The 25980-nt window shown below is 45.3% G+C and overlaps 1 protein-coding gene across 1 annotated transcript; it reads right to left on the bottom strand.

Annotated features, from left to right (window-relative positions):
- Positions 1-900: 900 nt before the first annotated feature.
- Positions 901-25448, bottom strand: Acadm (acyl-CoA dehydrogenase medium chain). The gene is made up of 12 exons (XM_032897127.1): positions 25313-25448; positions 22809-22896; positions 20043-20140; positions 19872-19941; positions 19496-19596; positions 18663-18743; positions 17106-17236; positions 13801-13909; positions 9469-9609; positions 8770-8865; positions 3628-3876; positions 901-1547 (listed from the first exon to the last, which is right to left on the bottom strand). The coding sequence occupies exons 1-12, from the start codon at positions 25337-25339 to the stop codon at positions 1476-1478; spliced, it is 1263 nt and encodes a 420-aa protein (XP_032753018.1). The 5' UTR covers positions 25340-25448; the 3' UTR covers positions 901-1475.
- Between the last annotated feature and the right edge of the window lie 532 nt (positions 25449-25980).

Below are 25980 nucleotides of genomic sequence, written 5' to 3'. Positions count from 1 at the left end.
TGGCTCCAAATACATGTGTAGCAGAGGATGGCCTTGCCTGACAGCAATGGGAAGGGAGGCCCTTGGTCCCAGGGAGGCTTGATACCCCAGCGTAGGGGGATGCTGGAGCAATGGGGTGGGAGAATGTGGGTGGGTGGGGGAGCACTCTCATACAGGCGAAGGGTAGCAGGGAGGGCAGATGTAGGATGGGGGGTTGGTAGATGGTAACCAGGAAGTGGGATACCATTTGAGATGTCAAGGAATGGAATGATTAATAAAAAAAAAAAAGGGTGTGTTCCTGAGGTGTATCCTGTATGAGATGTATTGGACATAAAAGTAACATGTTTTCCGGAGCTCCGAGCTCTTCCTGTTCATGTTAAAGCTGAGGGAAGGGACATGGCACCATCTGGATTTGTAGCTTTGTTGGACACGGTGTGGGTAGTATGAGGAACCAGACCATGTGCAGTAGGCTGGTTGTTTCTCTGTTGCTGTGATAAGAAATCTTTGACAAAAGCAACATAGGAAATGTTTATTTTGGCGTGTGGTTCAGGGTCATAGTCTGTCAGAACACAGGGTGACATCAAAGTTCAGAGAATCAGAAAACATCCTTCTTAGCTTAATTTACCTCTGTAATACTTTATACCAGTGTCACAACTGTGGCTGTTATTTTATGCTCATATCTTCTGTGGAATTCAGTGGTAAGAACTGGTCAAACTGCACACAGACACAGCCTAGGACAGCACACACACTGCACACAGCACAACACAGGACAGCACACACACTGCACACAACACAACACAGGACAGCACACACACTGCACACAGCTTGTTTTATTTTAAATCCCTTTTAAAGTTCTATGTGTGAAACACAACTGTGTACAACAGCACAGGGGTTTGTACAAACCAAAGAGTCACAGAAGAATAAGTTAAGGCTAGCTTTATTGAATTATTGTAATCAAGACAAATAAAATGCCAGTTCAGAATTAAGATTTTCCAGAAAGTTTTTAGTTTTATAATGGGAAAAAATGCATATAAACTTTTTTACTCTTCTGCAATACAAGGGAAATATAATCAAAATTATGAAACAGCTCAGCACAGAAATGCTCTCTCTTCACAGTGTGATGGGTCCGATCCACCGCATTCCTCAGTGTCTGTGTAGAATCCAGAGTTCTTTCGTGACAGGACATCTTTCTTGTCACTTGAATGAGCGTTAGAACTCCAGGGTATTTCTCCATCTCAAGTGATCAAGGAGCAAATTAACACAATTCGGGGCCAAGGACTGACCACTCACTGTCCAAAACCAAACCTATCTAGAAAGGGTCACCGTGGAGCTCAACAGAGGCACCCTCCGCCATGGGACCCCATTGCACAGATCTGCGACGCTCGTCTTTTATCTCATTTCTGTGGGAAGACAGTAAAGCCCTTTCCCCCTGAAGCAGCAACAGTGCTCTGAGCGTAGTTACATGAGGGCGAAGCATCGTTCCATAGTAATTTCTGTTAATTTTTATACTTTTCAATGTGCTCACGAGCTATGATCAGCCTCTGAATTTGTGCAGTACCTTCGTAAATCTGAAAGAAAAACACAAAGTTGTTGAAACATCTGGATTCATTTGATGTCTCAGCTCTACTGCAGCACCAAACTGAAATGTTATTATATATCATATATATGTATATATATATGAGATGTATAATTAAATATTATATGTCATACTATTAATACTACATATATAATTTATAATTAATAATATCAATAAATAAAATTTAACATATAGTACTATATAGTATATTAATATAATATATAACATTAATACATAACACAACACATCTATATACTGTATATATAAAACATTAACATATTATATATATGTTGTACATATGCTATATTGTAAGCCATATATCATATAATTATGTAAATTACAATATGTAATAACACACTAGATATTATTTTAATATACACATATAATAATATACATTATAGGTTACATATTAAATATAAATAACATAAATATTATGATTTAACGTATTTAATTATTTAGTATATATTATATATAAAACATATACATAAAATATAAATATATACATGTATGTTGTTTGCTTGTTTGTTTCTTCGAGACAGGTTTTCTCTTTGTGAAGTTCTGGCTGTCTTGGAACTTGGCTGAGCAGGCCAGCCTCAAACTCACAGAGATCCCCTGCCTCAGCCTCCTGAATGCTGGGATTAAAGGTGAGTGCCATCACCAATCAGCGGAATGTTATTTTATTAGAATAGTTTAAATAATCAAAAATTATTTTACAAAATTAGAAGGCAGGCTTATAACATCAAAGAAAATAATATTTGTATTTCAAAGTGTTTGGGAAGTGTAAGGTTCAGTACTACCGGAGTATTTATTATCTACGTCCTCTCAGCTGTTCCTGGCTGTGTCCCAGTCACTCTCTGTTCTTACTACTAAACACATTAAAGGCTTTGGGCTTTAATCTCTAGTAATCCACCTTCTTTCCCACTCCCAGCTTCTAACCTCGGGCCACATTCATTCACTGTTGGGTGGTGGGGGAAAGTCAAGTGGTTGACAGGAACAGTTGCAGGCTTTAGGAGAGGCAAAATAGCTCTAGAAAGACTGGTAACTTAGCTAGGATGCAAACTGCAGTGTGCAGTTTTCCTGTGCTTGGCCTGCAGGGGCAGAGAATTGTGGAGACAAAATTCTGAATGGCTTACTTTTGTTTTATGCATGTGAATGTTTTGCCTGCATGTATGGATGTGCACCACATGTGTGTCTGGTGCCTGTGGGCCTCGGATACCCTGGAACTGTTGTTACACATGAGCCCCCATGTGTGCGGGTGCTGAAAATCAAACTCAGGTCCTCTGTAAGAGCAGTCAGTGCTCTTAGCTGCCAAGCTGTCTCTCCAGCCCCATGATCTTTAGTGTTGATAATGGTACAGTTACTGGGCTTTTCTTCTGTAGGGCTAATGACACAAGGCTTCCTGTTATATGAAAATTCGCTAGGGGTGTGCAGAACATGGTGGGGTATGAGTAAGTATACACTATAACTAACTCACAACGGAGAACACGCATATTTCTATCTTTTAGTTTATGAAGTTACCCTTTTTCTAATTGCCAACTTAATTTCAGAGTCAAGTATCAGTTCTCAAGGACACATGGCTTTTCACTGTAAATACAGTTTCAACTAATTAAGAGAAGCCGGGCTGGAGAGATGGCTCAGTGGTTAAGAGCACTGACTGCTCTTCCAGAGGTCCTGAGTTCAATTCCCAGCAACCACACGGTGGCTCACAACCATCTGTAATGGGATCTGATACCCTCTCTGGCATGCAGGTGTACGTGCAGATACAGTACTCATAGATATAAAAATAAATACACCTTTTAAAAAAGAGAAAGATGTCACCCAACATCCAACACAAGACAAGCATATATAATCTTCAGAGGCAAAAAATGTAGCTTGTAATTGGTTAAAAAGAATTGAAGAGTCTAAGGTAGCGTTAGACAGGTGATACGTGCCTGTGCTGTTTGCTGGTCTAGCCCTTTCCCTTTTAGCAGCTACACTTAATTGCCGGTCCAAATGTCACCACCGGTTGTTTGACACCCACTGTTGTCATTTGTGAACATCCTGTACCCTCAGACACAAATGCTAGAGCTCACCTGATAGATCTTGGCGTCCCGCATCAGCTTTTCTACTGGGTACTCAGTGTTGAATCCATAGCCTCCAAAAATCTGCACAGCATCGGTAGCGAGCTGGTTGGCAATATCTCCAGCAAAGGCCTTCGCAATAGAGGCAAAGTACGTGTTCCGGCGGCCGGAGTCAACCTCCCAGGCTGCTCGCTGGTAACTGAGTCTGGCCAGTTCAACTTTCATCGCCATTTCTGCGAGCAGAAATGAAACTCCTTGGTGCTAGAATTAAGGAGAAATGGTTAAAGGGCATCTCAAAAATTTTTTTCCTTAAAACTCTTTTACATTTTATTTTGTACTCACTGTGGGCTTGCAGAAAAGTTACAGCAAGCTTCCCCTAACGGTAAGATGAGGGCAATCGGTATGGATGTGCAGACTCCATACCAGGTCTGCTACACAGACTCCAGCCAGGTTGGCCAAGTTCCCCACCAACTATCCTGTTATCTGTTTCAGTACCACTAGTTGATTCAAACTATGTTTTTCCTTTTGGAGTTTTGGAGTCAGGCCTTCTCTGTGTAGCCTTGGCTGTTGTGGAATCACTCTGTAGACCAAGCTGGCCTCAAACTCAAGAGATTTGCTGGCCTCTGCCCAAGTGCTGGGATTAAAGGCATGTGCCAAAGAGACCTGCGAATGTATTTATTTCTGTTGTTGTTGTTTCTGTGTGTAGCTTTGGCTGTCCTGGAACTCATTCTGTAAACCAGGCTGGCCTTGAACTCAGAGCTCTGCCTACTCCTGCCTCCTGAGTGCTGGGATTAAAGGCGTGCACCACTGCCATCAGGTCTCTTTTCTATGTTTTAAGACATGGCCTTGCTCTGTAGCCAAAAGAGATCGTGAACTCCAGGCCCACCCCCGCTTTACTTCAGAGAACCTCCCAGACTCTGTAATCCCTGTCTTAGCTTCTGACTTTTGTCCTTTTGAAGATTTTTTTTGGAAGCTGCTCCTGAGTTTGGGTCTATCTGATATTTTCTCATTATTAGACTGAGGTTCTGGGTACAGATACACGAAAACCTAGCAGTGTTCTTGTCCTTTTAGTGTCTGCAATGATTTAGACAGGGAGTGGGTGGACAGACGGATGGATGACTGACTCTAGGGAACATCCCCGGTTGATCCTACTGTGCTGGCCCAGGCAGGCATCACACTTGTGATCCTCAGCCTCCAGAGTACCTGGGACTTTCAGGATACACTATAGAGCTCTGCCATGCTGGGCCTTTAACCAAAGGCATTACCTACATAGGAAACTAGCATAGAAACATGTCAGAGAAGACATGATGCTTCCTGTCCTCGTCATATCAGACGGGAGATGAAAGCCAACACATGCTGTAAGAGATGGGCAGAGCTGTATCATGCCCAATACCATCAACATGCATCGCAGGGTAGAAAAACGTTTACCACACATTGCTACGTGATATTTACGTGCACTGTTACATTTACGTGCACTGTTACATGAAGTTTTCAAACAGTATGATGATCACTCTAGGGAAACATGGTCAGGGAAGTAATAAAGTATTTGCTATAATTCTGAGTGATAGAATTATGGCTGTTTTAGTATTTTGCTTGGTATCACTATAAAAAGACATTTTACTATAAAATGGGACATGTGCCTTAAAATAACAAATCAAAAAGAGTCTAGTAGGTGTGTGGGAACATTAAGATCACTGGAAACTGGGTTCGTGCAGTGAATAACAAGAAAATGGTATCTGAAGTTTTAGAGGTTATAAGAAGCATAAATTCTGCAGTAGAATAGAGACTGACGCGGACCAAGCTCAGGTCACGGAACCAGACGCCCAGCCGCTGGATTCACATGTCCAGCAGGTTTCACGCCATAATGGGAACGAGAAGTTGCTTGAGGTAGGCAGGTGACCAGGTTGTGCGGGAGGATTAACTCCTGCGTAGGGTGACACCCTGTTTCTCCATGTTTTAGTTTGTTTGTGCACGTGTGCGCGTGTACGTGTCCATGCATACGTGCAGGCTCCTGAACTTGATTTACAGACTGACCACTGTGAGGCAGTTGCTGTGGCTGCTGGGACCAGAGCTGTGATCCTCCTCTTTAAGAGCAACAAGCACTCTAATTCCTGAGCGGTGATCTCCCCAGACCCTGCCCTCCCTGCTTCTATCTATCTTAACTGTGCCCATCCCTCTAAGCCAAGAATTCTTTCAAGGACCTTGCTTGGAGCAAGGTTGTGCTAAATACCCCAGGCCTTGAAGTCAGAGCAATCCTCCTGCTTCAGCCTCTTGAATGCTGGTATTATAAATGTGTCACTATATACTGCTTATTGTTTATTTTGTGTTGTTGTTGTTATTTTTTTTAAAGGATTTTGTCATATAGCCCAAGCTGCCTAAAACTCTTCCTGTCCCAGCCTGCTGAGTGCTGTGACTTCAGAGTTGGGATTAATTTATTTTATGTGTCATTATTCTATGTATTCAAGTATACCACGTGCATGCAATGCCCTCAGAGACCAGAGAGGGCATCAGCGCCTCTGGAACTGAAGTTCCAGACGGTTGTGAGAGCATCTCATGCTCTTAACCATGGAATCACCTATCTAGCTCAATTATTTTTTCCATACAAGGTCTCTTTATATAGCCCTGGTTGTCCTGGAACTCGCTCTGTAGACCAGGCTGGCCTCAGCCTAGGCTCACCTGCCTTGGCTTCCTGAGTGCTGGGATTAAAGGCATGGGCCACTATATTTGGCTTGAGTTTAACTTTTGAATAGACAGAGTATCCCCCAATCAAATGTTCCAAAAGTAAAGGGATATTCAGTAAACATTTCCCCTCCTCATTCAGTCATCCCTGCCTTCAGCCACCTGCCTACAGCCACCTGCCTATAGCCACCTGCCACCTGTGTACAGCCACCTGCCTACAAGCCACCTGCCTACAAGCCACCTGCCACAGCCACCTGCCCACAAGCCACCTGCCACAAGCCACCTGCCTATAGCCAGCCACCTGCCTACAGCCACCGCCCATAGCCAGCCACCTGTGCACAGCCACCTGCCTATAAGCCACCTGCCACCTGTGTACAGCCACCTGCCTACAAGCCACCTGCCTACAGCCACCTGCCTACAGCCACCTGCCTACAAGCCACCTGCCTATAGCCACCTGCCTACAGCCACCTGCTTACAGTCACCCACCCAGCCCCCTCCCAGGGGGTAAACAATGGTATCAGTATGTGTGTTTTTAACTTTCCAGAGGCAGTTTACACACTGGAATGCAAATGTCTCCCTTGTTTTTACACACATGCTGGCCTACCAGGCTGATGGTTTTTCATTCTGCTTTTTTTGTCATTAATTGTACACAGCTGTCTCAGGACATAAAGACTTTTCTTAGTTTTTGAGCTGTTCAGACTCCATCTCTCCTCTATGGGTCATCAATATTTTGGTTATTTCTGCACGATGCTGAAATGAAGGCTAAGTGTGACACAGACCGTAGCTTAGAGCTATCTTTTAAAAAAAGAAAGATGTGTATGTGTACTCTGCCTGCCTGCACAGATACATGCACCTCATGCATGCCTGGTGCCATGGTCCCCTGGAACTGGAGTTACAGACGGTTGTGAGTTGCCATGTGGGTTCCGGGAAGGAACTGAACCCTGGTCCTCTAGAGAAGCAGCCCATGCTCTTAACCACTGAACCGTTTTTCCAGCCCAGGGATAGCTTTTTTAATGGGTCCAAGGTAGGGGCTGTCACTGATTGCTGAATGGGATTCGTTGCTACTCTCTGTAACATTGTCTCTGTCCCTTTGGTTTTGATGTCTCCACCTCATAGGTTTCGTTTGGGGACTTAATCTGTGTTGCTCTGCGTTCTTTGTGTTTGTCCCGTGATGACTAACTTATCTCTAAAGTAAACGCTCCGGAGGGTATAAAGGACAGGATCTGCGAATAAGCGACTGTCAACTCTGTCTCACATGGCACAGCTTCTGGTGAGAGTAAGGGGCTGCCGTCGACACACCGCGTGCGAGGTAGCGCTGGGAATAAGTGTGTGCTGAGGTGTCACGGCGTAGAATGGACAGAGGGAGATGCTCTGTTGACATCAACGAGGAAGGTAGTGGAGTTTGAAAGAAGTGAAAGCGTCTTTGGGGAAAGAATAAAGCCAGGGGCGACGACAGGGAGACAGTGACAGGAGACCACTGTATAGGCATGGAGCTCCGTGCAGAAGTCCAGGCTAGAGAGAAAACACTCAGAAAGCTTAGAGCTAAACATCAGATGTAGGCAGACATGGAGTCATCTTCCACCACTCCTGCTTTACTGAAGGGAACTGAGGCAGAAAGAAGTGGAGGAGAAGTCTCTAACGACCAACAGAGATAACCATGAAGCCAGGCTTGAAGGTGCCCGTCTCACGATGGCATGCACACCATCCCAACATCCAGGACGCGGGGATGGATGGATCTCAGTGAGCGTCAGGCCAGCCTGGCCTACCAAAAACACGCTTACTGGACGCACATATTAACATTGATAGCAGGGTATCAGTTATACAGAAGGCATGTAATAAATACATTCTTTTTCTTAACATTTAGAGTGACTAACTGTGAGTGACATAGCCAAAAGAAAATCTGCTCTCAGGGATTAGTGAGGAAACCTTAGAATCTTCTTCCCAACAAAATAGAGAACACTATTTTTGCTCTTTAGAGGTAATTTCTAAATATTTAGATGCAATGAGTGTCTTCGGATGTCAACAAAACAAGCACAGTGCCAAGATCACCTCAAGAGCAGGGTCGGTGGCTGTCAGGAAAATGCTTGCCCACACCAGCGTGAGGAGCCGAGTTCAGATCCCCGGAACCCATGTGAAAACGCTGGGTGCAGAGGCTTGTGCCAGGAATCCCAGCAGCAGAGAGGCAGAGACAGCCCTTGAGCTCACCTAACTGTGAGCCCAGGCCAGTGGGAGAGGTTGTATCACAAAACAAAACAAGCTAAGAGAAGCAGGACACCGAGGTGGTCCTCTGGTCTTTATACAGCTGTGGATATGTGCACTCGCCCATTACCCAGGCACACTCGTGGTGTGCACGCACACATACAGAGAGAGAGAGAGGGAGAGAAGGAGAGGGAGAGGGAGGGAGAGGGAGAGGGAGAGGGAGAGGGAGAGGGAGAGGGAGAGGGAAAGGGAGAGGGAGAGGGAGAGAGAGATTACCTCCACTAGCAGCTTTCCAAATGTTTTCCTGTCCAGGGCATACTTAGTAGCTTCATCCAGGGCTCTCTGGGCTAGCCCGACAGCACCAGCTGCGACCTAGAACATCAGCATTAAATGAAGCAAAAACTCACATTGTCATCAAGCCACACGGCTTATGGCTTGGTTCTCAGCGAAGGACTACATAGACAAGAAGTGGTGTCACAGGGGCGGGGAGGAGAGTACTTGGGTTTATTTTCAAATTACAGGTAATAGCAGGGCTGGGAATGCAGCTCAGTGGTGGAGCATATGCTTGGCTTTCAGTAGAGCCTGAGTTTATCCCCATTGCTATTCAATCAATCAATCAATCAGCCAACTGACTAGCGAAGTCATTGCTGTTTAACCGGGGAGCCTTCCATGGACCCATGCTAAGTGAGCAGCAGAATACACAGCGATCCACGATCAACAGGAATGATCAACTTAGGGGTGGACGTTCTGGAAATCTAGCAGGGAATACTCTAGCTTCTGCTAAATTAGTTTCTATACTGAGCAGTGAAAGAAGGTGAACTACACACAGGACAAGCACCAATCTCCTCTCCACCATCATTAAAAAAAAAAAAAGCAGACACCAAAAAATAAAGAAGACATCATACGTACAACACTAAAATAATCTTAATCATTGAAAACTACAAACAAAAGGCCCCACATATACGATTGGCTTACCGTCGGCCTGGTTCTATCAAAAGCCCCCATCGCAATCTTGAAACCTGCTCCTTCACCAATTAACACATTTTCCTTAGGCACTCTGACATCTTCGAAGGTGATTCCTCTGGTGTCAGAGCACCGCTGACCCATGTTTAGTTCCTAGGGAGAAGATCGCAGAAGAGACGCGTAGGGGTCACAGCACGGTTTGTGTCAATCATTCCTAAAGCAGGGCCTGTAGCACCCGCTCTGTGAGCTGAGCTTCCGTAGAATCCAAACCCTCCTGTCTCTGCCCATCTTCCATAGCTTCCCCGGGACTAACCATGGCTGCAAGGCCTCGCTGGGATCTTTCTAGAAATAAGTGCCAGCCTGGGTCAAAAATAGTGTTTCACTATCGTGGGTTTTTTTGTTATTCCAGATGAATTTGCAAATTGTTCTGTCTAACTCTCTGAAGAATTGGATTGGAATTCTGATGGGGATTGCATTGAATCTGTAGATCGCTTTTGGCAAAATGGCCATTTTTACTATATTAATCCTGCCAATCCATGAGCATGGGAGATCTTTCCATCTTCTGAGATCTTCAATTTCTTTCTTCAGAGGCTTGAAGTTCTTGTCATACAGATCTTTCACTTGCTTGGTTAAAGTCACATTGAGGTACTTTATATTATTTGGGACTATTATGAAGGGTGTCGTCTCCTAATTTCTTTCTAAGCTTGTTTATCTTTTTGTGTAGAGGAAGGCTACTGATTTATTTGAGTTAATTTTATACCCAGCCACTTTGTTGACGGTGTTTATCAGGTTTAGTAGTTCTCTGGTGGAACTTTTGGGATCACTTAAATATACTATCATATCATCTGCAAATAGAGATATTTTGACTTCTTCCTTTTGAAAGATAAAAGTTTTAAAGTTGCCCCCCTAGACACAAAGTTTAGAGCAGAAAAAAACAAAACAAAACAAAACAGGTTAGGCCCCAGAATTGGATGTTCCAAGAAGCCTCTCCTAGGGCTATAGAATGGATAATTACACTGGCCAGCTCAACAGCTTTCTCCCAGAAACTAGCTGACCATAAATCTTAGAGAACAATCTTGAGAAGCAGGAAACAACTTCTCCTAGGGACTAGCAGACCATGAAGTTAAACAATCTGAGAAGTAGGAGACAGCTTCTCCTAGGAAACAATCTTGGGGGACAGAGAGTTCTTCCTTGTAATTTTTCACTGTTATTCTACACACTTTCCAATGACGCCATCCCTGCCCCCTCGAGTTGTGGTTTCTCCCTTTAAATACCTCTTCTCCCAGCCTCTCGGGGTCGAACTCCACTGCCCCTGCGTGGGATAAGAGTCTCGACCCCAGTGCACTGGTTGCTATCGATAAACCTCATGTGATTACAACAAGGACGGTCTTGTATGAGTTCTTGGGGGGTTGCATCATCCCGAGACTTGAATGAGGGTCTCCCCACTCCGGGGGTCTTTCACTTTCCAATCTGTATCTCTCTGATCTCCTTTTGTTGTCTGATTGCTCTGGCTAGGACTTCAAGAACTATATTGAATAAGTAGGGAGAGAGTGGGCAGCCTTGTCTAGTCCCTGATTTTACTGGGATTGCTTCAAGTTTCTCTCCATTTAGTTTAATGTTAGCTACTGGTTTGCTGTATATGGCTTTTACTATGTTTAGGTGTGGGCCTTGAATTCCTGTTCTTTTCAGGACTTTAATCATGAAGGAGTGTTGAATTTTGTCAAATGCTTTCTCATGATCTAATGAAATGATCATGTGGTTTTTATCTTTCAGTTTGTTTATATAGTGGATTGTTGACGGTTTTCCGTATATTAAACCATCCCTGCATCCCTAGAATGAAGCCTATACAAACTGAAAACAGCACTAACTTAAACTTCATTGGTGTCTCTCTGTCTGTAAGCTACTTTCTCTCTGTCTGTCCATCTGTTAAATCATTTTGCAAGCAAAACAATCTACTGAGCTCTCCCACATTTGTGGGGGGGGGGAGCATTTATTTACTTTTTATGCTGTAGGGAGCAGGAGCCTGGCACGGAACAAGTGTGGACATCAAGGGATATCTTGTGGGAGTTGCTTCTGCCCTCCCACCACGTGGGATCTGGAGTAGAACTCAGGTCATCAGGACTGACAGGAAGAGCCTTTACTCACTAAGCTATCTTGGTCCTCCCCCAACTCAGACTCTACGTAATTGCCCTATGAAAAGTATGTTCTAAGATGTTCAGTGGAAACTGTGGATAATACTGGGTCTTCTACATGCAATGCCTTTTTAAATATATAATTATAATAACAAACCCGGCTCATAGATTAGCAACAGTAACAAGTCAGAGACAGAATGAGGTCAGGTGTGGTGGCACACGCCTGCACTCAGGAGGCACAGGCGGTACAGGCAGGCGGACCTTTGTGAGTTCAAGTTCAGCCTGGTCTAACAGTGAGTCCGGGACAGCCAGTGCTACGTAGTGAGACCCTGTCTCAAATCAACTAAAAACACAAAACCCGAAAAGCTTCTTAGACCCATCTCAAAGCACACAATTTCTAGGATGCAAAACATTTTGATAACATGAACCTCACAGATTTGCAAACGGCCACTTGTTTAAAAGAATATTTTTTTAGGAGGCTAAGTAGCTAACAATCAAAGTATCTTCGTGCACTTGCCAGAAAGTAAGTCCCCGGGGGTAGGTTTTTATCAGTACCTAGTGTACCGTGTGCATTCAGTAATGAACACTGATTCAGTTACAGTTTTCTAAGTGAGAACGATACTGGAAACATGGAGACAACATCAGTTAGCACACCAGTTTGCTACTGCCCTGAGCTTCCTTCTTGTTAGCAGAGACAGTCAGGCTTGGCCTGAGTTTGCCAGAAACCATCTCTATGGGGGAGAGTGGGGGAGAGCATGATCCGCCACATACACACGCAAAGGGAGAAGCGTGACCATCCACAGTACTCATATTCTGTATATGCATGGGCTAGTAGTCTCTTTATAAAGCGCAGTCAGCCTTCAATATCTTCTCTTTAAAATATAGCGTAATACGGCATCAGAAATGTCTCAGGCCAAAGCCCTACAAGCCTATTAGTAAAGGACACAAGATCACTGATCTCAGGTTGGCCTCTGGCTTTGTGGCTGTCAATGAATCAATTATTTGGGCCTTGGTTTCTGTAGTTGGAACAGGCTGGAGTAAACAGCACGTAGAGTCCAGCCCTTCCACGACCTAAAAGGGAAGTCCTGTCCTTGTCCCCTTTTTTGAGACAAAGCCTCAGTACACCATCCATGCTGGCCTAGAATTTGTGATCCTCCTGCCTCAGCCTCTGCAGTACTGGGGTTGAAGGGATGCAGTTCCACGCCTGGCAGAAGTTACATACATTTTACATGGTCAAGCAACACATTTCTAAAGAGATGTGGACTCAACAGACGATCCTACACTGAAGGTTGCCTTGGAAATCTTATGTATCAATTAAGATTTGTTTTTTTCCAGTTCAGCCTCAGGAGACCAACTCCAACATCTGACCAGCTGATTCAAACCTTCCCAAATGGGGGAGGAAGACAATTTGCTCAAGTAATCTTCAGATCTGGTTTGGTTCCCACAACTCCTCCTTATGCCTTAGATGGAGACATCCTTCATTACTCAGAGTTCTCTTTGAGAACTCCCCTTTGCAAAAGCACTTCAGTTGCGTTATAATCCCAAGCTGTGCTTGTAAGCTCTCGCCAGGACTACCTTCATCATGTCACCTTTGAAACCTCCTGCACGCTTTGAAATTGCGTGTTCCAATATGCCATCGCCTTATTTGACACACTCTCCCAGCCCCACCCCCAGCTGACACTGATTGACATCCTCACATGATTCCAAGGTATAGATGTTTCCGCTGTTGCTGTGGGATTGTGAGTAATCCACCCACATCATATGGCTTCACCTGTTCTAAGCGAAGCTTGTGCAGATCCTCTAGGGAGGAGGGAGGGATCCTCTCAGAGTCCTACACTCTCTCCTGGGGCAGCAGCCATGGCGGCCCCACTATGCCCACATCTACAGCTGTCATGAAGGTGTTCTGCACAAAATCATTTTGAAAGATTTTTCACCGACATGCAAACTACGTCCCCAATATCATCAAGACACAACTAGATTTTTGTTCCAACTTAAAAGTATTTTCATTAAAGGAAACAAACAAGAACCTTGACATTTACCGTTGAAATCCCACGTGGAGGGAACTGTTGTTAAGAAGCACAGTGTTTGGGGTTGGGGATTTAGCTCAGTGGTAGAGCGCTTGCCTAGCAAGCGCAAGGCCCTGGGATCAGTCCCCAGCTCCAAAAAAAAAAAAAAAAAAAAAAAAAAAAAAAAAAAGAAGCACAGTGTTTACCTTTTTTCCGATGTGTATTCCCGGGGTGTCGGCCTCCACGATGAATCCCGTGAAGGCTTTACTAGCAGGTACTTTAGGATCTGGGTTAGATCGCGTCAATACAAAATACCTAGTGCACACAAACACACAATGGTGGCCATAGGGAAAAGGAACAATACACGTTAACTACCATCTCAGCGGGCCCCCACCCCCGGTGTTACCACCCCCACTTAACAGAAGAGGAAATGAAGAACCAGATGGGTTTCAAAACCTGCACAGATGCCAGTTTTACTGTGAGACTAACCCAACCGCCTCTCTCTCCACTAATGTGGGGGGTATGAGTTATGAGTAAAAGTTCCTTCTGCAAAGAGAGTGTGAAAGTATAGTATGTGTGTGGGAACGGGGATGCTCCTCTCCGGGCCCGTCCTATGTCTCATAGGACAAGCAATCTGCAAGATGAACAGAGGACCCCCACTGCTGTGAGGGCTGCCCCCCATGCAGCACAGCCAGCAAACCTGACTTACTAGGGATATTTACTGGCTTTCCACAGAAAGACATTTCCCAGAAAAAGATTTAGAAGAAATGAACATGAGCAGAAAAAAAAGAAAAGAAGTTCTTGTTTTGAATCCCCATATCCAAAACAGCTTTCCTTCCATATATCCTGATACAGATTTTTTTTTTTTGAGAATCTGTACAAAAAAGATGAAAAGCCATACAGCTTAGAGGTAGAGTCCATGGTGAGCCTTAGTGACGGTTTTAGCATCAAGAGAGAGAGAGATTGACCAAGTGTTTTTATCCTCCCTTAAGCAATGGATTTATGTTAAGGCAATAAATAAATAAATAAATAAATAAATAAATAAATAAATAAATAGAAAAGAAAAAAAAACCCAACCCAATAATTTATCAGTTTATCATCGACTATGGTTTTATTTGGTAATAGGAAAAAACAAAATTATTTTCTAATTTCCCGAGTCACTGCACTTGCCTTTTCTGGGAAGAATTCTAGTCAGTTCTCAAAACCGTGACGTTTACTTGCATAATTACATCTCTCTTAGCTTGTTCAGTTCTCGTGGCCTCTCTACTTCCTCATTCCTTGCTCATGCGAGCACACTAATCGATCCTGCATGCGAGCACACTAAGCGATCCTGTTATCCCTGTTCCCGGCCTTTACACCTGTGCTGGCCGAGCGATCGGTTTGTGAGCCTCACAGCCCACCGAGGCGGGATGCTTCTCCACAGTGCTCGACACACAAGTATGCTGATACAGCAGAATGCTTCCAGAGTCACTCACGTCTGGAGTCCCAGCATTTGGGAGGCTAAGGCAGGAGGACCATCATGAGTTTGAGGCCAACCTATGCTCCACAGTGAGTTTTAGGCCAGCCTGAGCTAAGAGTGAAACTGTGGCCAAAACCAACTGACCAACCAAACAAACTAGATTTTCTTTTCCAAGACAGGAAAATTACTGCCCTAATCTCCTACGGCATTTTGAATGAGCATGGCCCCATAGGCTTATACATCTGACTGCTTAGTCACCAGGGTGTAGAACTGTGACAGAGGTATTAGAAGGTATGGCCTAATTGATGGGTTGGCCTTGCTGGAGAAAGTTGTGTCACTGGGAATGAGCTTTTGAGGTTTCAAAAGCCCACGCCAGGTCCAGTCAGTCAGTCAGCCTGTCTGTCTGTCCATCTGCCCCCCTCTGCCTGCTGCCAAAGGGTCAAGACATAAAGCACTCAGTTACTGCTCCAGCACCATTCTTGTCTGCTTCCCATCATGATGGTCACAGACCCGCCCTCTAAAACTGTAGGCAAGCCTCCAATTAAATGCTTTCTTTCCTAAGACTTGCCTTGGTCATGGTATCTCCTCACAGCCGTGGAGTGGTAACTACGACATCCCCCAGACCACTCCTGAGAAGTCTCTGTCACGTACTCACTCACATTAATGAGTAAAAACACTACTTTCCAAGACAACACATATGGGCTCTATTATTGGAAAGACTGTCCTTAGAATGAGCTGGGGTTTACAGTTTCTAACTTTCATTTGTTAATTCTAGACCGCCTTCCTCAAATAACCATGCGAGACTTGTTCCATCCCATCTTAGTCAAAGGTCAAGAGGGCCTGTCGTCCGTCTGTCTGTCTCTCTCATCTATCACATATCTGTCCATCAGTCTATCTATCCACCTGTTATCTATCAGTCTGTCTATTTATCATTTATCTACCTCTGAGTCTCTCAGCGTAGCCTATACTGACATTTAAGTTTAGATTTCCCTGCCTGTTTCCTCCACTCTTCCTTTCACGAAACATTATTTCAGAAATTAAATTCTAAACGAATTCAGGATGGACGCTGATGAAACGTATCTCTGCACGCTTCAGGGGCTCGCCCTGCAACAGGTCACGTAGCAGGGCCTGGGCTTATCCTTCTTGACTGTGCTCACGCCTGGCCATCCCTGTACTCATTCTCTCAGCCTGAAGTCACCACGGAGGTGCATCTCCAACCTACATTGCTTTCATTTATCAAACTTAGAGTTGCTTATTAAACTTTCTTTTTTAATGGTCAAGTAGTCTTCTTAAGTCTGCATTTTTGATGTTTAATGGATCATTATATCATTGTTTAGACCTACATATTTGGAAGTTTTAGATTTCGAGAACATCAAATACTTAAGTACTGCCCTTTTTTGGTATAGGCTGATGTTTTTATCTTTTTTTTTTTTTTTTTGAGATGGCCTCGCGTACCCCAGGCTGGTTTGAACTTGCTACGTAGCTGAAGATAACCTTGAACTTCCTGACCCTTCTTCACCTTTGCTCCAAGTATTATAAGTAGAGGTGTATCTCACCGCCTGGGGCCAGACCCAGGATGGTGTGACTCCTGTGCTTGGCAAGCACTGTAACCACCGAGTTACACGCCCAGCCCCATGACCCAGTAAGAATGCCTCTACAGGGGATGGGCATCACAGCGTGGTGCTTCCCAGGTACACACAGAGATCTAGGTTCAGTTCCGGGAACCACAAGCCTGCTGAGAATCAGAACAACATCCCCTTGAAGCTTTCTGTTTCCCTTCGAGCGAGGGAGCGACTGTGCCCTGGGACCGAGCCTGCCTGACGGAGTTGGCGATGAGATTATCTATTCTTACTGCCCTTTTCCACTTTGGACTTCTTAAACTAATCTGGAAGGAATAGTTCAAGGGCTTAGAATAGCTCACGAGCCACTGAGTTATTTATAGTCTCCTAGGATGGGCCTTCAGCTTTAATACTACAGCTTGCTCTAACCGAGAGAACTGAATGATAAGAGAAGGAAGGGGGCTGCGGAAGGCGCGGTCATGAAGAGACGTACCAGTTGGCCTTTCCCCCGTTGGTTATCCACATCTTCTGGCCATTGATGACGTATTCGTCACCCTTCTTCTCTGCTTTGGTCTTAATGCCCGCCACATCAGAGCCTGCTGAGGGCTCTGTCACGCAGTAGGCCTGGGAAACACGGGCACAAGGAAAAATTAAGTGTTAATTATTAAATTGTGGATACCTGGCAACAGTGTTATTTGGCTTGTTTTGAGACTCTAGGACAGAACCCAGGTTCTCAAGTGTGCTAAGCAAGCGTTCCACCATTGGGCTGCACTCTGGCTCGAAGGCAGCACGATAGATGGATGCCTAGAATTATAATGCTCTTAGAAAAACCAAATAGATTGGTAAACCAAATGTTAAAACGGTTACTATTTTAAAACATTTTGACTTAACTGAAACCTAGACACAGCATACCAATAAACTACAGGACATATTAAAATATTAGGCACATTCGAACAAACTCATCATTAAATTGAAATTAACATAGGTTGATCTATTCGAATGTTCACTGAATATCTACTATCTGTCAGTCTATAAAACCAGATAGGAGGGGTTGGGGATTTAGCTCAGTGGTAGAGCACTTGCCTAGCAAGCGCAAGGCCCTGGGTTCAGTCCCCAGCTCCGGAAAAAAAAAAAAAAAAAAAAAAAAAACCAGATAGGAAAACCAGAGCTGAAAGGCAGCCCGACTTGAGACTTTCGCAGGGTACAGGGTACCTATATTAAATGTGGGTGTTAATACCAGGATTTGAGAAACCGGCTTCCATGAGATGATACTGTCAAATCTCACAAAGGAAGCACATCCTGTAGCTATTTATCCTCTGCACACGATGAGGATGGAACGCAGGACAGGGCTGGAGACACAGCCTAGCATGCCCAAGGGTCTGGTTCCAGCCCAGGCACCACATAGCTGGGCATTCCATACACTGAGTTCTGCGTGGTAGCACATGACTGTGGTCCCAGCACTAGGAAGGTGGGGGCAGGAGGAATAAGAGCTCAAGGCCATCTTGGCTACCTCCTGAGTTCAAAGCTAGTCAGACACTCGAGACCCTGAAGAGAGAGGGAGTGGGAGAGTCAGAGTCACGGCACAGAGATGTGAGGACAGATCCTCCTAGGCTCCCAAGTGCTGGGATTAAAGCTGTGCATCACTGTGCCTAGCCAGAGATACATTTTAAATTATAAATGAGGCAGTTTCTCTCCGGGATATTGAAGACAGCCTGGGCTGCAAACAAACAAATACACCCAGATAACTGCTCCCATCTGGAGCTGCAGGACGAAGGTCCTGCTGTTCTGTTCAGCAGACATCACTTTCTGAAAGTCAGACTCAGGACAAGCTCAACGCCATTTTGGAATCCAGAAACAAGTGGATTCTCCCTTGTGGAAACGAGCAGGAGATTACTAAGACACCCCCTTGACAGTCCACCTACGTACGTGTCTGCTGACTTCCGTCTTGGGCATGCGGTCCAATAACACACATGCAGACGAAACGGCAGACCCAGAAGCTCCTGACCCACTCACTGGGAAATAGGGACAAAACCCTGAAGAACATACTCACACACATCATCGGCTGCTCCGTCATCCTCCCCAAATACTTCTTCTTCTGTTGATCATTTCCAGCAATAATCACAGGCATTTGCTACCAAGGAAAATTAACATTCAAAAGGCAACATATTTAAATTAGTCGCGTGGATTCTACGAATAAGAAAGAGCTACCCGCCTCCCGTAAAGGACTAAACTTAAAGAGTTGGCATTTGCTCTGAACCTAACATGCGGGATATACTAATACACGCTTCTCCTTGTTAGCAATACACAAACATGGCTGACAGTAACACGACCACAGATTAAAATTAGGCTACATGACTCGGTCTGTATGGGCAGAGTCCTAGACATTGCTCAGTACGTTTCAACACTGTAACCCAGCAGCAGGCCAAGAGGATGATGGCTTCCAAGCTGCCTCCGCAGGAGCTGTAGCCAAAGTGTACAGTTTCCTTACACGGACACCCAGAACTCCCAGTACTGGGGACAACAGAACCAACTGTGTTCAAGCTGTGTAATCACAACCCCAGGCTGGCTAGCTGACCTTCCTTATAGTTCTTACGGAGATCAACCCAACGTGACTGTTGGTGTCTCATTACCAGCCCAGGTAAGTGATTAGCACTTTTTAAATGGCCATTTTACTTATTTTGTATGTATGCCCACATGTGTTTATGTGTATGTGTGCACGTGCTACAGCTCCCTTCTGGAGCCCAGAGGACACCTTGGGGGAGTCCGTTGTCTCCTTCCCATCATACTGGGACCCCTGGGGGGAACTCAGACCATGGGGAACCTTTACCCACTGAGCCACCTCATCAGCCCCATGGTAAACTATTTATTGTCTCTGTCACTTACCCCCAAAGAATTTGCTTCAATAGCAGTCTGCACCCCTGTACACCCATATGCCAACTCTTCTGTAATTAAACACGCATCAAAAGTTCCCAGGCCAAGACCACCTATGGTGTCAGAGCATACGCAGAGCGTTATAATATGAAGAACAAGTTGATGAACTCAAAACCATCTAGACACAGGGAAAATGCCTGTGCAGAGGGCCAGGATCCTCCAAGCAGGCAAGCACTATGCTGCCGAAATAGGGAAACTAAAGCAGAAAGCCACTGACTGGCAACAAGGTTTTAGAGAACGAGAGTTTTCTTTTTTTTTTTTTTTCTTTTCTTTTTCTTTTCTTTTTTTTTTTTTTTAAATTTTAGTACCAAACATGTAGGAGGCTTACCACAACTCTCCGGAATGTGTGTGTTGATCAACCCAAGTTCCCAGGCTCTCTTGATGAGAGGGAACGGGTACTGAAAGGAAGGACAACAGCGTGGTTATACTATACCTGAATCTAGGCAGGCAGGTAACCCGATCTCATGGTGACCTCCCCCCTGTAACACGCGATACTTACTTCCCCGCTTTTATCATAGTCTGGGGCGACCGGGATTATTTCCTCTCTGGCAAACTTCCGAGCAATTGTTTGAAACTCTTTCTGCTGCTCCGTCAACTCTAAGGGAACATTGTTTGGAGAACATCAAAAAGGGCAAAGTCGAAGGAACAAGTGGAAGTTATATTTACCCTAAGATCTGCTTACAGGAGATATGCGTGTAAGGAGGCAGCCTGAAGGGACAAGACGAGCTCGGTCAGCAATAAAACTTGTTTTGGAGACTTCCCTGAGAACGTCAACGCCAGAATTTAAATTTCGCTCTTCTTTTGAACCCCCAATCAATTTAAGAGGATGAAAGTTCCCACAAACAAAATGGTAAGAGCAATGAGAAATCTCCCCAAAATAATAACAGCAGCATCTAACCCTCTGTATCGGTAACAGGCAGTGTTAAAACAATGTTTACACAATGCAAAACTAGGTAACTGTGAAGTGAATAGGGCAACTATGTTGCCACAGCCCCTGGGGTAATCCTAGATGGCTAATTGCACATTTGTAGACCTGTGCTATCTGGTGTTTCAATGTGGGCATCGGTATGATGAATGAAGTGGAATGGAGCTCACTGGTGAAGTGCTTGCCTATGTAGCCTGTGTGCGGCCCTGGACTCCATCCTCCACACAAGGGTGAGGGAGTGCTAATGGTGTTCTGGGGCATTTCAGGCAATGAGAGTAAGAGCCAAAGCTAAGAAGGACAAGCCAGGTAGGGCAGCATACACCCTTATACCCATCACTCAGACAGCAAAGGCAGGAGGGTCTCTGTGGGTTCAAGGCCAGCCTGGTTTACCCAGTGAGTTTCAGGCCAGACAGGAATACACAGCGAGACACTGTCTTGTTTTGTTTTTTAAAAAGAATAATTATGACTACAATTCTCATTTGTACGGGGCTGAGAGGTGAAGTGTAAAAGACGGATCAAGTCTCTCACGGTTAAGACACGGAGGCCAAGGGATGGCTGAATGCCATGGACTTCCATCAGTAATGCACATAGCCAGACACCAGGCAAAAGCGGAGTCTTCCTCTAAGGCGACTGGCATACTGGTATATCGCTACTAAAAGTTAAGTACAAAGGAAAAAGAAAACAGGAAGAAAAGGAGCAGGAGACAAGGCAGAGAAGGGGTGGCTCCCCGAGTCCCGTGGTGAGCACGAAGTAGACAAGGAGCCTGGGGCTTTGTGCTGGGATTTTCTGAATCACAGCTTCACTTCAAAGATCACAGATTAATTCCTTTCAAGGTTGCATATGGGTCCAGTGTCGGAAAGAAAGGCGTCTACCGTATTATTATTTGTTGGCAAACTGCTTTCACAAACTCCGTAATCTTCAAGCTACCCTACTGCACACGTCATACCTACTTTATCCGTCAGAACCAGACCGGCTGGTCCTCTGTGCTTCTCCGTGTAGCCTTGGCTGTCCTGGAACTTGTTCTGTACGTCAGCTGGGCCTTGGACTCAGAGATCTGCCTGCCTCTGTCTTGAGTGCTGAGAACAAAGGTGCACCCCTCCCTCGGCCCCTCTCGTTACTTGCACTTTTGTCAGAGCTCACAGCTCCCTCCCAGACGCCTCTATCTGCTTCACCCGCTGCCAATTCGGTAGCTTGTCAGACTCTCAATACTGTTAACTAGTATGAGGGGTGTGCACTTTCATCAGAGCTCACAGTTCCCTTCCAAACGCCTCTATCTGCTTCGGCCTCCGGCAATTCAGTGGCTTATCAGATTCTTGATACTGCTAACTAGTATGTGGGAATTCACATGTAAAAAGCAAAGAGTAACAGATAACAGAGTAAACGGTTACTACTCTCAAAGGCCCACTAATTCAACCTGCTATGCTCATAACATTTGAAAATTCTTTAATTCCAGTTGTGTGTGTGTGTGTGTGTGTGTGTGTGTGTGTGTGAGAGAGAGAGAGAGAGAGAGAGAGAGAGATCTATTTTCACTCAACTATACTCAAATAAAGGCAATAAACCTAGCCACTTTCAGACTACTAAGGGCACTGAGTGCATGTTAACCAGCTCAGCCTTGTAACTTTTCAGAGATCAAGCAAACAGAGAAAATGGTTTCCTACCTAGAGGCAAGGTAACAATCTGAAGTGAAAACCCTTGAGGTTTTTTAGGACATGAATGAAAACCAGGATTTAGCTCACATTTTTTTTTTTTTTTTTTACCTGAATGTTTCATTTTATAAAAAGGAAAGAAAACCCTAGCTTCTTTTCCCTCCAAAACCACATTGCTCCCTGGTCTGAGAACGTCACGTAATAGCATGGAACCGCAGCTCGGATAAAGTAGGCCATTTTTTTTAATCGTTACATCGCTTTACGTAGAAGTATTTAGAGAAATACTTGTTGAGCCGGGCGTGGTTGCTCACACCTTTAATCTCAGTACTAGGGAGGGTGAGACAGGCAGGTCTTGGTGAATTCCAGGCCTGCCTATCTCCCTCCTTAGAGCTTCAGCCAGCCGGAGCTATATAGTGAGACTGTCTCCAAAGACAAAGGAAAGTATGTTAAGACAATTCATATAGATTCATTTGTTTGGGCTATCTATCCATTTGGGAAAAAAGAGGAAGAATCCTAGAGAGATGCCCGAGAACACTTGAATGTGCCGGAGAGAACACAGAAGGAGGCGATGCAGCACAGCGGCTGTGAGGAACCTCGAGCCAACTGTGGGTGGTGACTGCTCTTCTCATTAACAGACATAACGCTCACAAACATATCCCAGGTATATCTTCAAGCCAACAAGCGGAGCACATACCGAAGCTAAACCCTAGTCCCAGCTCCTGCTTGAGAGATGCTTTTGTGTGTTGTGCTCGACACTCAAAATGAGAGACACTTCTCAGGACCTGGAGGAAAAAAACATAATGATAGACACAATGAATGAACCTGATAACAATCAACCAAAGGCAAGAACACTGGCTAGGCCACTGGGGTGCGTACTGCATACTCCCACTACCAACCTCTGGCCTGTACATCTGCTTTATGTACTCTGAGAGTTCCAGACAGACACATCCCCCAAGTAATTACTGCCATACTGACCGTCCAAAGTGAGCACAGCATCTGTATGGCTATGTGTTTATTCAAGAGCTGTGTTTTAAAAGTCAGCACTAAACACATTATGATTAGAGTGTCCACTATAAGCTAGAGGGATGCCTGTGTATAAAGGAAATATTATTAAATTTTATTTTCTATTCAATGTTCGAACTGGCCAGAAGAGGGCACAGGACTCCCTGGAGCTAGAGTTACATATTGTTCTGAGCTGGGAAGCATCAGTGCTGGGAAGTAAACGTGGGCCCTCTCCCCCAACCCCCGTGAGTGTGTGTGTGTGTGTGTGTGTGTGTGTGTGTGTGTGTGTGTGTGTGTGTGTGTGCGTGTGTGTATCCAAGTGCAGTTTTTGGTGCTGCTGTTTGTTTTGTGTGGTTGAGACAAGTAGCTACAAGCCTCAGGATGTAGCTATGGCTGACTTGGAAACTTACTTTGTAGACCAGGCTGGCCTTGAACTCTCAGAGAGCTCCCAACCTCTACCTGGTAAGTGCAGGGTTAAAGGCGTGTGCCACCACTGCAGACCCTAATCATTCGGTTTGTGTTTCTGTTAGGACAAGTTCTTTTGAAGTAGTTCAGGATAGCCCCTGTGGGATCCAGGCTAGCCTTGGGATCTCAATTCTTCTGCCTCTACTTCCAAGATTAGATGAAGATCGACACTCTATAAAACTGGTCATGTGCCTTTTATACAACTGAAGTGGAGAGCTCCTTATATACTGAAATTAGTCATTCAACTAGATAGCTTAACATGGGGGCCTGCTCATTGCTTGTGCAAAAGTACGAGCAGTCTGTATGTGTTTATGTGTACGTGTGCTTGAGTGTGTATGTATGTGGACACCTGTTCTATATGTGAATGTGTACATGTGCCTGTGTATGTGTATGCATGTGTGTCTTTGTGTGTAGACAGCTTAGAAACAGTAGGAAACAGGATAGGATTAAGAGGTTAGCATTGCAACACAGAGTTAAAATTTTGCAAACACCTGTCTGGGAATAGTTCCAAATACACAATTTGTTTTCACACCTGGAAAATGGAGTTCACTAATCCTAGAGGATAACTGGAGATTATTAAAATAAAACAGCCAGGCTTGAAGGTAGCAGCTCTTGGGAGGCAGAGGTAAAGCTGTTAGCTCTCGACCAGGCTGGACTACAAAATGAGACCCAATATAAAGAAACAATAAATACAACGTTCTGAAACTTTAAAATCATAAGAGTACTGCTTTTATTATTCCTGGCTCTCTGCCAAAAACAAAGAATTCCAATATGGGAACGATCCTAACTTTAGTCTTCCAGCCTGCAGCTACAGCACAACTAAGTGACAAATGGCTTAGAAATTTGAGTCTTGGTTTTATAGCAGCGTAGAAAACAGGATAAAGGAATATGCATTTTCTTATTCGTTATGGGATTAGACTTTCCTTCACCTGTCCTTGGAGGCACCAAAAAACCTTAAGTTCTGTTGTCAGAATTAAAAATAACTTAAAACCCCCTTCAGCTTCTGCTTTCAGAGCCTGTTAATTTGTATAGTAATGGCCGGGGTGAGGGAGAGGGGCGGTCAATCAACGCAATAAAAAATTGTAAATTCTAAAACCAGATTTTGGGAACACAGGCAACTCAGTGACAGTTTTGGTGGTGTAAATGGAGTTCTTATACGAATGCATCCCTAGTATTTAAGTCAATTAGTGGCTAAAACGGAGCTCAGGAAACAAAATTCTGGAGGGTACAACATTTAGAAGACAAACTTCATGAAAGTTCTTCGGTAGGCTCTTCTCCCTTTTGTTTTTGGGAAGGGTACCTTTCTGAACATTACAAAACAACAGGTGTACTAACCCTGTTGCCGTGAGCAGCCCACTTCCCTTTCCTTCTGGTAGAATTAGCTGTGTTTTGTGTACACCCAGGATCAGCCAGTTTGGATCCTAACACCTGCTCACACCCGTAGCTACAGAACAACACACTGATGCTTTCCTGGGGTGGGACTATAGTCAAAGTTTTCTGGAAGTGCTTCCCTCTGCCAGAGCAGAGTTCTGACACCGAATTCGAGAAGGGTTGATGACGAAAAGGAAGTGTCTGAGCCCCTTGACCGGAGAGCGAAGCAGGTCCACAGGGCCACCCCCTGCAGGGGGTCAGCGGCCGGAGGTCAGTAGGCAGCGGGGGGGACTCAGCAGGCTCGCGCCTGCCTCCTGACCCGTGGGGCCATTGTCCGGATCCCGCTGTCCACCCGCTCACCTTGTAGCCTCTGCGGAGCGCTGCCATGATGCCTTCTTGCTCTGTTGGCTCTGCTGGCTCCGACCACCCACACGGCAGAAGCTAAGCGGACTGGGGTCCCGCCCACAGGGGGCGTGGGCCTGGAGGGCGGAGAGGGCGGGCCTTGAACGCGGTACAGGGGCCTGCGAGTCAAAGTCCTCAGGGGGCGTGGCCTGGGGAGTCCCTTCTCACAACGACAAAGTCTAGGCTTCCAAATTGACGTCAGCTGAGACAGGCGAATGACCGTCCAAGCAGAAGACCTGGGTGTGGTCATTGCAGGATCAGGGGGGGTGTGGCCTGGGAGGCCGGGTTAGATGAGGGAGATTCATGCCCTGGTCCGGACTAGGCCAGAGGGAGGGCCTGAGGCCTCGGCGCCTGCGCTCTGCCCTCGACCTAGCTGGAGCCTGAACTGCTCTGCCCTTGGCACGGGCTAAAAGCTGTCTACCCCTGTGTCACCCAGGCGAAGGTCGCGTCCTCTCGGAGGGATACCTGGGGAAAGCTGGACCCGAATCCAGGCCAGAGGGCGCAGGCAGGCGTTCCTGCACTCAGTTGTGACCTTTACTCGGAGAGTCAGATCTTTTATATCTCCCTGTGTACACTGGAGCGGGCAAACGCTGGGCTAGGCAGAAGGTTGTCTGTGCTTCTGAAAA

This window comes from Rattus rattus, chromosome 3 (genome assembly GCF_011064425.1).
Source record: "Rattus rattus isolate New Zealand chromosome 3, Rrattus_CSIRO_v1, whole genome shotgun sequence".
In the NCBI taxonomy this organism is placed as follows: domain Eukaryota; kingdom Metazoa; phylum Chordata; class Mammalia; order Rodentia; family Muridae; genus Rattus; species Rattus rattus.
Note: the sequence above shows the minus strand (reverse complement) of the source record. Positions and strands in the feature narration are given on the sequence as shown.